The 16,334-nt window shown below is 40.1% G+C and overlaps 1 protein-coding gene across 1 annotated transcript in view; it reads right to left on the minus strand.

Annotated features, from left to right (window-relative positions):
* The window catches only part of LOC129644136 (antigen WC1.1-like), a 69,128-nt gene that overhangs the window by 23,996 nt on the left and 28,798 nt on the right, over window positions 1–16,334 (minus strand). Inside the window, exons 3-7 of the mRNA XM_055569569.1 lie at window positions 14,588–14,896; window positions 14,180–14,497; window positions 6,520–6,612; window positions 6,103–6,417; window positions 4,728–5,042 (exon numbers count right to left, since the gene is read on the minus strand). Of these exons, the coding sequence (XP_055425544.1) occupies window positions 4,728–5,042; window positions 6,103–6,417; window positions 6,520–6,612; window positions 14,180–14,497; window positions 14,588–14,896 (1,350 nt within the window). The remainder of the gene's footprint in view (window positions 1–4,727; window positions 5,043–6,102; window positions 6,418–6,519; window positions 6,613–14,179; window positions 14,498–14,587; window positions 14,897–16,334) is intronic.

Below are 16,334 nucleotides of genomic sequence, written 5' to 3' on the forward strand. Positions count from 1 at the left end.
TGGTGTTAATTTGTAGAGAGTTCCTATAAATAAATGAAATTTTAAACATTCTAGAGAAAAAATATAAACGATGATGGAAGATATCTTATCTGAAATACCTTTAAGTATTTACTTGTTTATCTTGTCCACATTCCACGACAAATACACACACATATATACCCCTGAATGAAGGTTCCACTAGAGCAAGGACCTTGCATATCTTATTTACCCCGTGTTTCTGCTTTTAGGATGGTGATTGCACATTCACCGTTCAACAAGAATGCATGGAGAAGCTTTTCTAAATACCATGATGGGGCTTGATAAATATTTATTGAATGAATGTGTAGACGAATAAAATTCAGTGAAATAGAATTTCTTTAAATTCATGGTAATCAGCAAAATAGTAAAGCAAATATAAATTAATAGTAATGTTTTCTGATAATGGTGCATATAAAAAATAATTAGTACATAAGCAAAGAATTAATTTATATTCAAATTTCCACTTTTACGATTTTTAAAAAGTTTTTCTTAAATTTATTTTTGGCTGTACTGGGTCTTGGTGCTGCACGTGGGCTTTCTCTAGTTGTGGTGCACAGGCTTAGTTTTTCCATGGCATATGAAATCTTCCTGGTGTGTGCTGTTTCTTCAGTCATGTCCAACTCTTGTGACCCAATGGGATTCTCCAGGCAAGAATAGTGGAGTGAGTTCCCATGCCCTCCTCCAGAGGATCTTCCAGACCCAGGGATCAAACCTGCATCTCGTATATCTTCTGCACTGGCAGGCAGGTTCTTTACTACTTCCTGGATGGGAGATCAGATCCATGTCCTCTGCATTGACAGGTGGATTTTTAACCACTGGACCACCCAGGAAGCCCCACTTATGCAATTTTCAATGGACAATTATTAAATCAATTCTAAGCTACTGTTATGTGTTATTCAGTATGACATTGGTCAAGCAAAGATTGCTGTAAAGAGAGAAAACTCTTTAAAAAGGGAATATATAGTAAAAATCAGGGGGAAAAAAAAACAAATAGCTACCTAGTAAGGCAGAAATGTGTGCAGTAGACTCAAATAAATTTTCTAAGAAAGATTTGTATTTAGAGGAAGCAAAATTAACCAAAAAAAGACACAAAAGAATTGTAAGTGAAAGAAATACATGTAAGTTCAAAAAACACAAGAAAATGGAAGTGTAAATGTTTCTTGTCATAAAATATGAGAACTTGTATATTCTTTCCACATCATCCTACCAAACTTGCTACCCACTTCATGCAGAGAACCTCTGAAAAAATGATGGCAGGGCCTCTGTGAGGTGATTGCTCACTTTCAGGGTTAGAGATTTCACCACAACCCATTTTATGGTGCTTTATTGTTGAAAAAATATCATAAATAAAGGTCCAATAGTTTAACACTACTTTGGCCTTTGAATGAAAAGACAAAGAAATGAAGAAACAGAGGCAAGGAAAGGGACAAATCTCTGCTTTTGAAATAGCTATCTCATTTACTTTAATCTATCTCATTCTCTCATTTGTAGATTTCAGGCAATGCCCAACATATCATTCAAGGTATACCTGCATGGGGTGTGTGTGGAAGGTGGGGGATAAGAGAGAGAGAAATGTTGAAGGAAGTAAGGTGCTACGGTTTGACTATTTGTCACCCCACCAACATTTTTTGTTGAAATTCCAATTCCCAGTGTAATGGTATGAGGCACTGGAGCCTTCTCAAAGTCTTCCAAAAAGGATGAAAGGAACACTTACAAAGCCATTTTATGAGGCCGAGATTATCCTGATACCAAAACCAGACAAGGACACTGCAAGAAAAGAAAATACTGGCTGACATCCCAAATAAATATAGATGCAAAAATCCTCAACAAAATATTAGAAAACCAAATTCAATAATACATGAAGAGAATACTGGACAACCCACTCCAGTATTCTTGCCTGGGAAATCTAAGACAGAGGAGCCTAGCTAGCTATAGTCCATTGGATCACAAAGTATCAGACACAACCTAATGACTAAACAACCATAATAATAACACCAAGACCAACAAGGATGCAAGGATGGTTCAATATTCACAAGTTAATCAATGTGATACACCAAATAAGATAAAGGCAAAAATCATACCCTTTCAACACATGAAGAACAAATATTTGACAAAATTCAACAGCTGTTTATGATACAAAAGGTCTTTACAAAGTAGATATAAAGGGATTATACTTCAACAAAATAAATATCATATGACAAACCCTCAGAAAACATCCTACTCAACTGTAAAAAGCTGAAAGCTTTTCTTCTGAGATCGAACACAAGGCAAAAATGCCTACTCTCATCACTTTTATTCAACATAGTTTTGGTAGTTCTAGTCAGAATCATCAAGCAAGCAAAAGAAAATACGAACATCCAAATCTGAAAGGAAGAGTCAAAACTGAGACACTATTGAAAACTTTAAGACATTTTGAAAGATATTAAAGAAGGCACAAATAAATTGAAAGATATTCTGTGCTCATGGATTGGAAGACCTAATATTGTTAAAATGATCACACTACACAAAGCAACCTACAGATTCACTACCATCCTTATCCAAATTTCAATGAAAATTTTCACAAATATGGAACAAAGAATTCTGAAATTTGTGTGGAACCACAAAAAAAAAGTGAAGAGCCAAAGAAATCTTGAGACAGAATGACAGAAGGGTCGTGCTTCCTGATTTCAAACTATATTACAAAGATGTATTAATCAAACAGTATGGTATTGCTATAAAAAATGGACACAAAAATCACTGGAAGAGAATAGAGATCCCAGAAATAAATCCAAATATATGTGGTCAATTAATTTATGACAAAAAAGTAGAGATTATAGCATCGGGAAAGGACTGTCTCTTCAAAAATGGTGTTGTGAAAGCTGGACGGTTACATGCAAAAGAATGAAACTGAAAAACTCTTACACCATTCCCAAAATTAACTCAAAATGGATTAAAGACTTTGATCATAAGTCCTGAAGCCATAAAAATCCTAGAAGAGGGACTTCCCTTGTGGCTGTGGTAAAGAATCCACCAACCAATGCAGGAGACTCAAGTGTGATCCTTGATCCAGGAAGATCCCAGATGCCACGGAGCAACTCAGCCCATTCGCCAGAACTGTTGAGCCTGTGCTTTAGAGCCCGGGAACAGCAACTATCGAGCCCACGTGCCACAACTACTAAAGCTCGGTGCCCTCCAGCCTGTTCTCCTCAACAAAACAAGCCCCTGCAATAAGAAGCCTGTGCAATGCAATGAAGAGTAGCCCCTGCTCACTGCAATTAGAGAAAAGCCCATGCAGCAACAAAGACCCAGCACAGCCAAAAATAAGTAAATTTTTAAAATTATTTAAAAAATCCTAGAAGAAAAATTAGGATGAAAAGATCCTGACATCAATCATAATGAGGATATTTTGGGTTTGATGCCAAAATAAAAGCAACAAGAGCAAAAATAATCATTGAAACTACAGAAAACTAAAAAACCTCTGCACAACAAAGGGAAAAGGTCACAAAATGAAAAGGTAATTTATGGAGTTGGAGAAAGTATTTGCAAATTACATTTTTAACAAGAGTTAATATCCAAAATACTTAAAGAATTCATACATCTCAATAGCAAAAGCAAACCAACAAACAATCTGATTAAAAAACGGGCAGAAGACCTGAATAGACTTTTTTTTTTTTTTTTCAAAGAAGACATAAAGAGGGCCAACAGGTACATGAAAAGGCGCACAAGGTTATGTCATCAGAAAAATGCAAATCAAACTATAATGGGGTAACATCTCACATCTGTTAGAATGGCTTTTATCCAAAAGACAAGAAATAACAGGAGTTGGTGAAAACGCGGAGAGAAGGCAAACCTTGTGCACAGCTGGGCAGGGTGGGGAGGGGGGAATGTGAGTTGATGCAGCCCCTATGGAGAACAGTATTGATGTTCTCCAAAAATTAAAAATAAAACTGTCATATGGTTCATCAATTTCACTTCTGGGTATTTATCTGAAGGAAACAAAATACCAGCTTGAAAAAACTGTGCAACCAAATGTTCATTGCAGCATTATTTACAATAGCCAAACAATGTAAGTCTTCTCTGATGGATAAATGGTGATATGTATGTATGTCTAGCCAACAAAAAGAAGAAAATCCTGCCATGTGTAGCAACATGGATGAACCTTGAGGGCATTATGCTAAGTGAAATAAATACCATATGATCTAATTTATATGTGGAATCTTAAATACAAAAAAAAGGGGGTTCAGAGATGCAGAGAACAGTTTGGTGGTTGCCAGAGGTGGATTGATGTGCGCAAAACAAGTGGAGTTAGTCTAAGGTACAAACTTGCCGTTCTAAAGTGAATTCCATGAAGATGTAATGTCCAGCATGGTGACTACAATGAATCTGTATTATATACTTGAAAGTTGGTAAGAAAAATTCTCCTCATAATCAAAGAATTGTAATGATACATGGTGATGGATATTACTAGACTTATTGTGGTGATCATTTACCAATATACAGAAATATATAAGCTTTACATTTAACACCTGAAACTAATACAATGTTCTATGAATTATATCCAAATTAAAACTCTAAATAACAAGGTTGAAATGTGGATTAAATTAGCTCCATCCTAACGTCATTTTGTGGACCCAACTTTAATTCATCACTTAGATATTTTAAAATATAAAATCTCACTACTGACATCCTACAGGGTTGGGACAGACACAGAGAAACAGACAGCAAGTCACCTTCACACGAGATATAGGCTTCCTCCTTGGGAGAGCAGGAAGTGTAATTCCAAGGGTCAGAAGGACACTGCCAGAGAGAGGTATCAGTGTTCCGACACCGAATTCCATCTAACCACTGGGGTCTAGAACCTTCTCTGAGACCAACAATAGTGTTGAGGGTTCCACTCTCCCCACAGCCAAGCTGTCTGCAGATCACGGACACAGTGATGTCTTCCATGGGGTTGCGGCAGACACTGCCCCAGGTCCCATTGTAGAAAACTTCCAGCCACCCAGCACACTGCTGGTCCTCACTCACCATCCTGAGGGCCAGGAACTCTAAGGTTGAAAGGAGAGGAGACAGGACACAGTGAGCATTCCTCTCAGTGCTCTGGGGTTTGCTCTTTCCCAGAAATCGTGAACACTCACCCCTGACCCAGCTGAGGAGATACCCACTAGGTGACAAGACTGAAATCTGTCTCCCTTTTACTTGACTTTGTCCATTAATGTCTGTCTTTCTATTTCTGCCACAATGATGTAGTGAATACGAACAGAGAGAAAGACCAACATAGGCACCTGCAGGGAAGGGCCCTGAGCCTTGTTTCCTGATAAAACCTGTAAAAGAGCATATGAAAGGGATGTGGGTGGTGGAGAAACAGGCAGAACAGTGAACCCACAAATGTCTATGTTCCAGTCTTTCAATCCTGTGAATGTTGCCTTATATTTCAAAAGGGATTTTATAGACATTATTAAGACAAGAAACTTAGGAGCTTGGGATGGTGAAACTAACCTGCAATATTATGAATTACCCATATAAACCCAATCTAATTATCCCTAAAATTGGAATACTCTTCCTGAGTGTGGTTAGAGGAAGATGAGACACTGAGGAATGGTCAGGGGAGGGAATGTTGTCTGAAGAAGAAGATGGGCTCCAAGCCAAGGAATAAGGCCACATAGGAACCAGAAAAAACTGGCAAATGAGTTCTCCCCAGGGCCTCCAGGAAGAACGCAGCCCTGTGGACACTGGGGTGTTGGTCTACGGAGACCCTTGTCAGACTCCTAGGGTATAGAACTGAACAGAGTAAATCTGTGCTTTCATTACAACGTCAACAGGATCACCAGACTGTACTACCACAGGGAAGTGAAGGAGAGCCCTGCTTTCATGTGGAAACCGTAAGAAATGGCTCTACCAGGAAACACTGCTGAGAACAAAGGACCAGACTCTCAGCTGCTTCAAAAGGAAGTAGAAGCACTTAGTCTTCACGTCTGCTGGAAACACAAGCTCCATGGGAGGAAGCCTTCTTCTCTGGTCCTTTCAGCATCTATCCCTCAGGACTCAGACTCCTGTTTTCCAGGGCCCCACCCCTCCCCCTGCCTGCAGACAGTGTGCAGCCCACACCTGAGCAGATGACCCCCGCGTCCTGCTTGTGTCTGCAGTCGTGCCGCCCCCAGCCCCGGGAAGGGCACTTCCACACGTGAGACTCCTTTCCTGTGCAGTTCAGATCGTCCAGCCAGATGGGTCCTGATCCTGCCCCAAAGTGAGCAGACGTCGTGGCATTGAGGGCTTGTCCACAGCCCAGCTGCCTGCACACCACGTGGGCATCGTCCAGGTCCCAGCCGTCATCACAGATGGTGCCCCAGGAGCCCTGGTCAAGGATCTCCACTCTTCCGGCGCAGGGACCGCCCCCGTCTACCAGGCGGAGCTGTCTGCTGTCTGAGGAGAGAGAAATTGGACAATGGGGCAGTGACCCAGGCAGGGGTGGGAGTGGTGGGGGGCTGCGGATGAGAAGCGTCTTCTGTCCTGTAGGACCCTCACCTGAGCAGTAGGGGGCGCTGTCCTCTGAGGCTGCAGAGCCTGTTGGTTCAGAAAGGGAGTCGCTGCACTGGGGCAGCACCTGGGTCTGGTTTCCTGCAGAAATAGCAACGATCAGAGGGACATGAGTTACCGGGAAATAGTGAAGGATAGAGAAGCCTGGCGTGCTGCAGTCCAGGGGATAGAAAAGAATTGGACACGACTGAGCGACTGAACAGCAGCACATAATCTTTGCTGTTACATTCACTGAGAAGTGAATGTGTCTCCTTCCCTTGAAGTTCTGCTGACCTTTGTGAATTCCTAGTAAGTAATAATGCTGCTGCTGCTGCTAAGTCACTTCAGTCGTGTCTGACGGCAGCCCACCAGGCCCCTCTGTCCCTGGGATTCTCCAGGCAAGAATACTGGAGTGGGCTTCCATTTCCTTCTCCAATGCATGCCTGCATGCCAAGCCGTCCCAGTCATGCCCGACTCTGTAGTAACAGAAGGGAATTAAGGTAAAGTTGCTTGACTTTCAGCACTAGGTCTGAAAACGCATGCAGCCTCTTGTGAAATCACTGAGGACTTTTGCTTTTAGGGCAAGTCTGCTCTGTTGAGACTCTCATCCTGTGGAGACGGTCATATGCAGGTATCTGGTCACTCAGTTCAACCCAGCTGACCTTCCAGTTGCCAGGCTTGTCCTCATGAACCATCCTGGATCCCCAGCCCAGTTGTGTCCTCAGATGATGTCAGCCCCAGCTGATACTGGACTACAACCTGATGAGACTCCAAGACAATACAAATCAGAGCACTTCCCAAATTCCTTCCCAAACTCGAGGAAAACGTGAGCAAAAGTAAAACGGGGTTTTAGGATGGTAAGTTTTGTTGGAAATTTGGTTATGCAGCAATAGTAATCAAACACTTATAATTACCACACTACTAAGTATTTACTGGAGAAGGCAATGGCACCCTACTCCAGTACTCTTGCCTGGAAACTCCCATGGACTGAGGAGCCTGGTAGGCTGCAGTTCATGGGGTCGCAAAGAGTCAGACACGACTGAGTGGCTTCACTTTCACTTTTCACTTTCCTGCATTGTAGAAGGAAATGGCAACCCACTCCAGTCTTCTTGCCTGGAGAATCCCAGGGACGGCGGAGCCTGGTGGGTTGCCGTCTATGGGGTCACACAGAGTCGGGCACGACTGAAGCGACTTAGCTTAGCTTAAGTATTTACTGAAGACAACTGAAGTGTTTGTTTTCAGAACAACCTGTATATGCATATGTATAGCATCTTTATCCATAATGGCCCAAATTTGGGATGCCACCTAAAACACATGGCATTGCTTTTGGAATAAAGTAACAGGCAGAAGCTAGAAGGGGTGAAGGAGGTTATTAGCAGAAGCCTGATGGGCTTGGGCAATGCTGTCAATGAGGATTGAAAGGAAGTGAGGAAATACAATTGGGGCTGAAAGAAAAATATATGTTGATATTTATGCAAAATAAAATGGTTGCTGTAAGTGACTAGATTTTGAAGTACTTTGTTACCTGGCAACAGTAAACGGAAACACCTTTTTTCAGTCTCAGTAACTATAGAGCAAAACAAGCAAAGCCAGTCACTAAATATTTAGAATATTTGAGTGGGGTGATTTAACAAACATACCTCTCAAAACTAGAGAATACACCTTATTCTAAGCACTTACAGGTCATTTTCCAAGGCTGATCATACATTATACAAAAAGTGAGATCCAAAAATTTTTCAAAGGGTAAAATATTTAAAAATATGTTTGTGTGTGTGTGTGTGTGTGTGTGTGTGTGTGTGTGTTTTACTAAAATGGAATTAAGCTAAAAACAAAAGACAAATAGTAAAATCTCCTGTTATTTGTTTTGTGGCTAAGTCATGTTTCACTCTTTTGCAGCCTCAAGGGCTGTAGCCCATCAGTCTCCTCTATCCATGGAATTTCCCAGGCAAGAATACTGGAGTGGGTTGCCATTTCCTTCTCCAAAACCTTCTGTAGTGAGGTATAATTTTCATGCATTAAAATACACATATTTTGAGTATGTTTTCATAAGTTTCACAATTGCCTATGCCAGCATAACCATTACCACAGTTAAAATTCAGAATATATAGGATTATTTGCAAAGTTCCTATGTGCCTCTTGCAACCAATAAAAGCCCCACAAACCCAGATCCAGGCAAATACTGATCTATCTTTTATCATAATAGATTAGTTGAATTTTTTAAGAATTTAATAAAATCATACAATATGGAATCCCTTTTAGATGGCTTCTTTCATTTAGCATGCTTTGAGATTTTCTGTGTAGTTGGATTTATGAGTAGCTTATTCTTTCTATTGTTAAAGTCTTACATTGTTTGACTATGCCAAAGAAAATTTTCCTTTCTTTCATTAAAGAAAATTAGAACATGGAAGCAACCTAGATGCCCATCAGCAGATGAATGGATAAGAAAGCTGTGGTACATATACACAATGGAGTATTACTCAGCCATTAAGAAGAATACATTTGAATCAGTTCTAATGAGGTGGATGAAACTGGAGCCTATTATACAGAGTGAAGTAAGCCAGAAAGAAAAACACCAATACAGTATACTAACGCATACATATGGAATTTAGAAAGATGGTAACAATAACCCTGTGTACGAGACAGCAAAAGAGACACTGATGTATAGAACAGTCTTATGGACTCTGCGGGAGAGGGAGAGGGTGGGGAGATTTGGGAGAATGGCATTGAAACATGTATAATATCATGTATGACACAAGTCGCCAGTCCAGGTTTGATGCACTATCCTGGATGCTTGGGGCTGGTGCACTGGGACGACCCAGAGGGAGGGTATGGGGAGGGAGGAGGGAAGAGGGTCCAGGATGGGGAACACAGGTATACCTGTGGCAAATTCATTTTGATATTTGGCAAAACTAATACAATATTGTAAAGTTTAAAAATAAAATAAAATTAAAAAAAAAAAAGAAAATTAGAGTGGCTTGTACTTTCTTACTCTTTAAATAAACATGTCTGACTTTTCTGCCTAAATTTTTGTGGACATATCTTTTCATCCCTCTTGGGTAACAGAAATTTTGGGTAACATAGAGTTGCTAAGAGCTGTTTTCTCTTACTTTATCATAAGCAATGTATTTCTAGTGGATCAATAACCTTCTCCATACTTGGAATTGTCAGTCTCCTTAATTCTAGCCAGTCTAATTTGTGAATTTATATCTCATACTTTAATTTGAATTTCTTTAATAGCTAATGATATTTGGTATCTTCTCATTTACTTATTGGCCATTTATATATCATCTTTGGGAAAGTGTCTTTCTTAATATCTTGCCCATGTTTAAACTGGATAGTTCTTTACTTATTTTTCTGTTATAAATTTTTCACTTATTGTTGTTACAAGTCCTTTGTTAGATATCAGTTCAGTTCAGTCACTCAGTTGTGTCCGACTCTTTGCAACCCCATGAACTGCAGCATGTCAGGCCTCCCTGTCCAACACCAACTCCCGGAGCTCACTCAAACTCATGGCCATCGAGTCAGTGATGCCATCCAGCCATCTCATCCTCTGTCGTCCCCTTCTCCTCCTGCCCCCAATCCCTCCCAGCATCAGAGTCTTTTCCAATGAGTCAACTCTTCACATGAGGTGGCCAAAGTACTGGAGTTTCAGCTTAAGCATCATTCCTTCCAAAGAACACCCAGGACTGATCTCCTTTAGAATGGACTGGTTGGATCTCCTTGCAGTCCAAGGGACTCTCAAGAGTCTTCTCCAACACCACAGTTCAAAAGCATCAGTTCTTCAGTGCTCAGCTTTCTTCACCGTCCAACTCTCACATCCATACATGACTACTGGAAAAACCATAGCCTTGACTAGACGGACCTCTGTTGGCAAAGTAATGTTTCTGCTTTTGAATATGCTATCTAGGTTGGTCATAACTTTCCTTCCAAGGAGTAAGCGTCTTTTAATTTCATGGCTGCAATCACCATCTACAGTGATTTTGGAGCCCCAGAAAATAAAGTCTGACACTGTCTCCACTGTTTCCCCATCTATTTGCCATGACGTGATGGGACCAGATGCCATGATCTTCGTTTTCTGAATGTTGAGCTTTAAGCCAACTTTTTCACTCTCCTCTTTCACTTTGATCAAGAAGCTTTTTAGTTCCTCTTCACTATGTATTGCAATTAATTTTTCCCTATCAGTTGAATGCCATTTTATTTTCTTAATTTTTTTTCAAAAATCAAAAAGTTTTAATTTTAATGAAAATCACATCTCATTTTTTACATGACTTCGTATTATTGTTACAAGGTATAATTGAGTGCAAAAAAGATCAAAAACCTCAACAAAACTTGAGGCAAACGGAAGTGTTACTATGTCATTGAAATAAAGACATTTTATAATTAAAAAAAAAAAAAGAAAATCACATCTCATTTTTTAATGGTTAATGTCTTATCTGACTTAGGAAATGTTTGCCTACTCCACAATCATAATAATTTTTCTTATGTTTTCTTCTACCAGTTTTATAATTAAATTTTATATGGGAATAACCATTTATTTGAGCTACCCTGATGGACTGGGATTTTTCTTCAGGGTGAGGTTGGGGGGAATGGTGCTTATGATGTGAAATCAGGATCATGGTTCATCCCCGCCTCCCATGAAGATATTCAATTAGCAGATCATTTTTGAAGAGAATATGTTTTCCCCTTTGAAATATCTCTATGCCTTTGTACAATTTCAACACATACATGGGTTTGGGTCTGTTACTAAACTTTATTGTGTTCTGTTGATCTATTTAGCTATTCTTATTCAATGGCCATGTTGCTGTGGATATGCAGTAGGAAACTTGAAGTTCTTTTTGGCCCTTATTTTTCAAAATTGTTTTGTCCATTTCACTTCTTTCACATTTAAATAAATATTTAGAATTTGCTTGTAAAGTTCTACAAAAATATTGCTTGGCTTTTTATTAGGATTAGATTTATTTTGTATATTAATTGAAGAGAATTGACAGCCTATTAAGTTTTCTAATCCATGAACATAGTATACATTTTTATTTTTTTAGATGCTCTGTGACTTTCAATGTAAGCCCTTTAGATATTTTAAGTTTCTTCCTACATATTTAATAGTTTTTATACTATAATAAATGGAATTTTCCCAATTTCCCCCTAGATTTTGCTAGTATAAAGAAGTACCACTTATTTTGGTTTATGCTTCATTGGTCATTAGTGAAGACAGTCTGTGTACATGGATGAACTATATGTTAGTCATCAATCTAAGCAATCACATCAACCCTAAGCAATGTGAACTAGCTGGTCCTGCATGTGACCAGCAGAGTTTCAAATTTTAAACAGTATGCTAAATAATCATTTAGTTATTTCACTTTATTCAATATTTTTTCTGCTACTTTTATGATTCTTTGTCTTTGGTTTTTACAGTTGAATTATGTTTCTGAGAAAAGGTCTTTTGCATTAGGATTATAAGGTTTCCTATTAGTCTTATCAGTTTGAATTTTCAAGCCTCTGCCCAAGTTAGAAAAATTCACAGCTATTATTCATTTAAATACAATTTCCCCCACCCTCTCCCTCTCTTCTCCTAGACATTTTTATGTTAGCATAGACCCATAAGTCACATAGGATATATTCTTCCCTTTTTACTCATTTTTAACCACTGATTCTATCTTTAACTTGATCTACTCTGTCGTAGATGCTCTTTGCTGCATTTTTCCCCATTTCATTCATTAAACTCTTCAGCACCAGAATTTCTGTTTGGTTCTTTTTATAACTTCTCTTTATTAAACTTCTTGTTTTTTCATCTATTGTTTCCCTTATTTCATTGAATTGCCTTTCTGTCTTTTCTTACAGCTCATTCAGTTTCCTCAAAACAGCTGAATTGGGTTCTTTATAAGCTAGATTGCAAAGATCCATGTCATTGACATGTGTCTTTGTCAGTTTTGAAAAGTTACTGTTACTCTTTGGTGATGACTACTTTCTTTAATTCTTCAAGTTCCTTGAAATTTTGCTTTGCTGCTTTTGCCTTAGATGTAGCTGACACCACATTAAATTTTTACTGATTACCTTCAGGTGGTATATACTCTTCCCTGACCTTATATAGACTCACTCTACATTCCTTGCTTCATCTTATAGAAAATATCTTAAGCTTTTATGTCTTCTTTGGTCCGTAAAACTCAACAGGCTGCTGAAAAGCTCTCTTCTGTTTTGCAGAATGTTGAGCTACAGCTCAAGCCTGTGGTTACCTCCCTGCCCATAGACCCTAGTCTGTTTTTTAAGATCACTCCATTTACTGGAGTTTGCTTTCATCTCCACACTTGGAAACACACAAAAGCAGCTGTCAGAAGGGTGGTAGTAAAGATGATTTTCTAAAGATTTAGTACCCTCAGGGACTTGGAGTACCTACAGGCCCAGGGAGAGAGATCTTCGGGTGACATTCTCCTAGAGGCTTATGGATGGGCTTCCTGCTGAAGCCCTGAGTGTAGTCGCAGGAATTGCATCCCTTTTACACTCTTTGACATTTTTAATGATCTTTCATATTTCCTCTCTCGCCTCAGTCATGGAGGTTCAGCCCTAGAACTCTGGGTGCTTCTGGAAAGAAATTGGTTTCCCCAGCAATATCAAGTGGGCACTAGCTCATTGCTTTCCTTTTCGCCCATGAGAGAGGCCCCACCAGCTAGTTCAAATTTATGCTGTGTCACCTTGGGGTAAGGAGCAGCACTGGCAAAATCCTTTAATCCTCCCCAATAATTCAAACTTAACTTTTTTGGCTCCAACAGAGTAATGAACTCTCCCTTCAGGAATCTTGAACTTCTAACAATTTCTATAGGTATCTGACCAAATGAGCACTCACCATGTTTCTCCATGTTTTCCCTGACCATGGCCCAGGGGGCTGGGACAGCTTCACTAGCTCCTGCTGGCTCCAGTCTGTACCACTGTCTACCCGCCTATTACTGGATGCCCAGGTGAGTGACCATCTTCCTGGTCCTTTGATATAAGTTATGGATCCCACAACTTTCACAGAGGCACTTTTAATCATGGATGTATGGTTAATTAATTGTTAAAAAGAGAAGCAAATAGGAAGGAAGCAAACCACCATGATGCTGACATCACTCCCTCTTTGCCAAGACTTTTACACAATTAGCTGAAGTAGAGAAATTCTTTGAATAGTTCCATTTGAAATGACATATGGATGAATAGAAAATCTGAATAATTCTGATTTATTAAAAATACTGAATTTGTAGTTAAACCTTTCTACTATAACTTCAAAACAAAACAATTTCAAGTTCAGATGTATTTCAAAATTGTTAATAATGTGTGCAATTGAAATTTCCTGATTTTGAATGATGTCTTAAGAAATACATGCTGAGGTTATCGGGTAAAGGAAACTGATGGGCATAGAAATTCTCACATGGTTCAGTGAGGAAAAATCCCTGACTGAGGTATACCCTTTTTGATTATATATTGTTCACTATGATTATAGTTATATAGCTATGTTTACTTAAAATATGTATTCTCCTTTATGCTTCTTGCCCTGATCTGAAACATGAATGAATAATGACAAAACCCATATTTCGTCATGAAATATCTAACGTTTGAAGTCAGTTTTCCCTCCCTCCCTGCCCTTGGAGACATATCACTCCAGGAGCATCCTGAGTACCAACAGCCCTTCCCTCTCTCTTACCTGAGCAGATCACAGAAGCCGTGTTGCCATGAGAACAGTCAGAACCACCCAGGGAAGTCACAGGGCAACTCCACAGGAAAGACTCAGCCCCCAAACAGTGAAATCGGACTGTTGAGATCTGGTCATCTCTGCCCACCAAGTGTGGTCCTCTGGGGGTGGAGATGGCAACTCCACAGCCAAGCTGACGACAGACAACATTGGCATTGGCCAGACTCCAGTGGGAGGCACAGAGCACTCTCCATCGTCCAGAAATGTTCATCTCCACCTGCCCCTCACACTGAGAGGAGCCGTTTGTCATGAGCCGGATTTCTGAGTATGCTGGTAGAAGAAGACAGGATTTCAGCAAAATCTCATGATTTTCTTACCCCAACAAGAGTGCAGGGAGGTTAGTCCTGATCTACATCTCACCTGAACAGGCAACCTGAGCAGCTCCACTGTGGTGACACGTGCCCCCTGGACAGGGCACTCTGGGGCAGACCCGGAGCTCAGGCTCCTCCCCCTCACACCTGAACTCCTCAGCCCAGACCTGGCCATCAGACTCTCTGAAGGGCATGTGTTTCAGGACAGATGCAACCTTGCCGCATCCCAGCTCTGCACAGATGACCTGGGCAGTGGGGAGTGTGAAATTCCCATCAGATAGTGGGATCCAGGCTTTTCCAGAATGTACTTCTACACGCCCTGAGCAGGGTCTATCCCCTCCAAACAGACGCACAGATCCTAAGATAAAAATAACGACAAATACAGTGAGCATTCATTTTCCTTGCTTGCAAATTGAAAACAATATGCCACAGGCAATGGTGTGAAAACTTTCCAGGAGCTGAGCACGAACTGAGAATTTAACAGTTAGTGTCAGAGTTGCATTTTCATGACCAAGTTTCTAAAGAGAAACCCAGAAGCAGGGTGAGTTTTGAATGACTGGATCCCAGCAAGGTATACTTTGAGGTTGGTTAGAAATGTGAATTCCTTATCTGAGGTCCAGAAAACTACAGGGACCAAGACAGATCATCTGTCTGGTTGAATGCCAAGTACATATATTTTATTTTGGTTAGAGAAGTTTCTCATTTAGGAGCCTGGGATCTACAGAGCCCAAGAAAATAATGTGTAATGTGTGGCACTCAAAGTTGAGTATAGATACATGAAGAACAGAATCAAACCAGAGCAAAATGGCTGAGAGTGTAGAGATCTATCGTCTGGACAAAGTTAGAAAGCTTTTCTGAGACTTTCTGCTACTAATATAATCAGTTTTTTCTCCCATGTGCCGCTCCTCAAGTGGCGTGGTGTAGAGAAAATCATATAGGCTGGATCCATTAGTGCATGCCAACCTGTAGACAGATAATGGCTCAAGAGAAGAAATACTGACATAATAACTAATTCACTTTTAATGTACCAAATTTTATTTTTCTGATAATTTTTGATGACAAAATATTCCAAGAATTTCTTAGATTACCTAAATGGGAAAAAAGATGAGTCTGTTCTCTTAAGTAAGCTCAGAAAGTCACAGGAGAGAGAAGGAATAGTCTTAGACATTTCTCTTGAAAACTTGGTATTTGTCAACAAACCTGGGAGAGAATGAGTTCTGAATGGAAATTTATAAAACAGTGAATTTGCCAAAGAGTTCCTACTACAGACTTTTCTTCTGAAACAGAAATCATAAAGAACCATAAAGAGTGATATTAATTGATTTTAATTCTATCATCATGCTAATTCTGTATTCATATCTGACATCAGTGAGATGATAAAAAAAGGAGGGTCCCCAACCCTCATTCTCCCACAGAAACAGTGTGCCCCCAGCAACATGCCTGCCAACTTCAGACAGAACTGACTCAGAAACTGCTCCCTGATGTGGCACCAACCCTGCACCACCATGGTCCTGGGCAGTCCTGTCTGCCCAGACATCCAGAAGGAGTCACACCATTTGGCATCCCTGACAACAGGACTGTCAACTGTGGACATGAGTATGAGTGCAGATTCTAGTGCACCCTGCAACCTAGGCTCAGTCTCACTCTACTACACTAGGGAAGCAATCCTGCCCACCTCAGCACCCAGAGGAAGCAACACTCATCCATGTACCTGCCAACAGGGCCACTGACCAGAGACACAACAGCAGCCCCAGAAGAAGCCACATAACCTGACTCCAGCTTTGCTGGACCACAAG

This window comes from Bubalus kerabau, chromosome 1 (genome assembly GCF_029407905.1).
Source record: "Bubalus kerabau isolate K-KA32 ecotype Philippines breed swamp buffalo chromosome 1, PCC_UOA_SB_1v2, whole genome shotgun sequence".
Classification (NCBI taxonomy): Eukaryota; Metazoa; Chordata; class Mammalia; order Artiodactyla; family Bovidae; genus Bubalus; species Bubalus kerabau.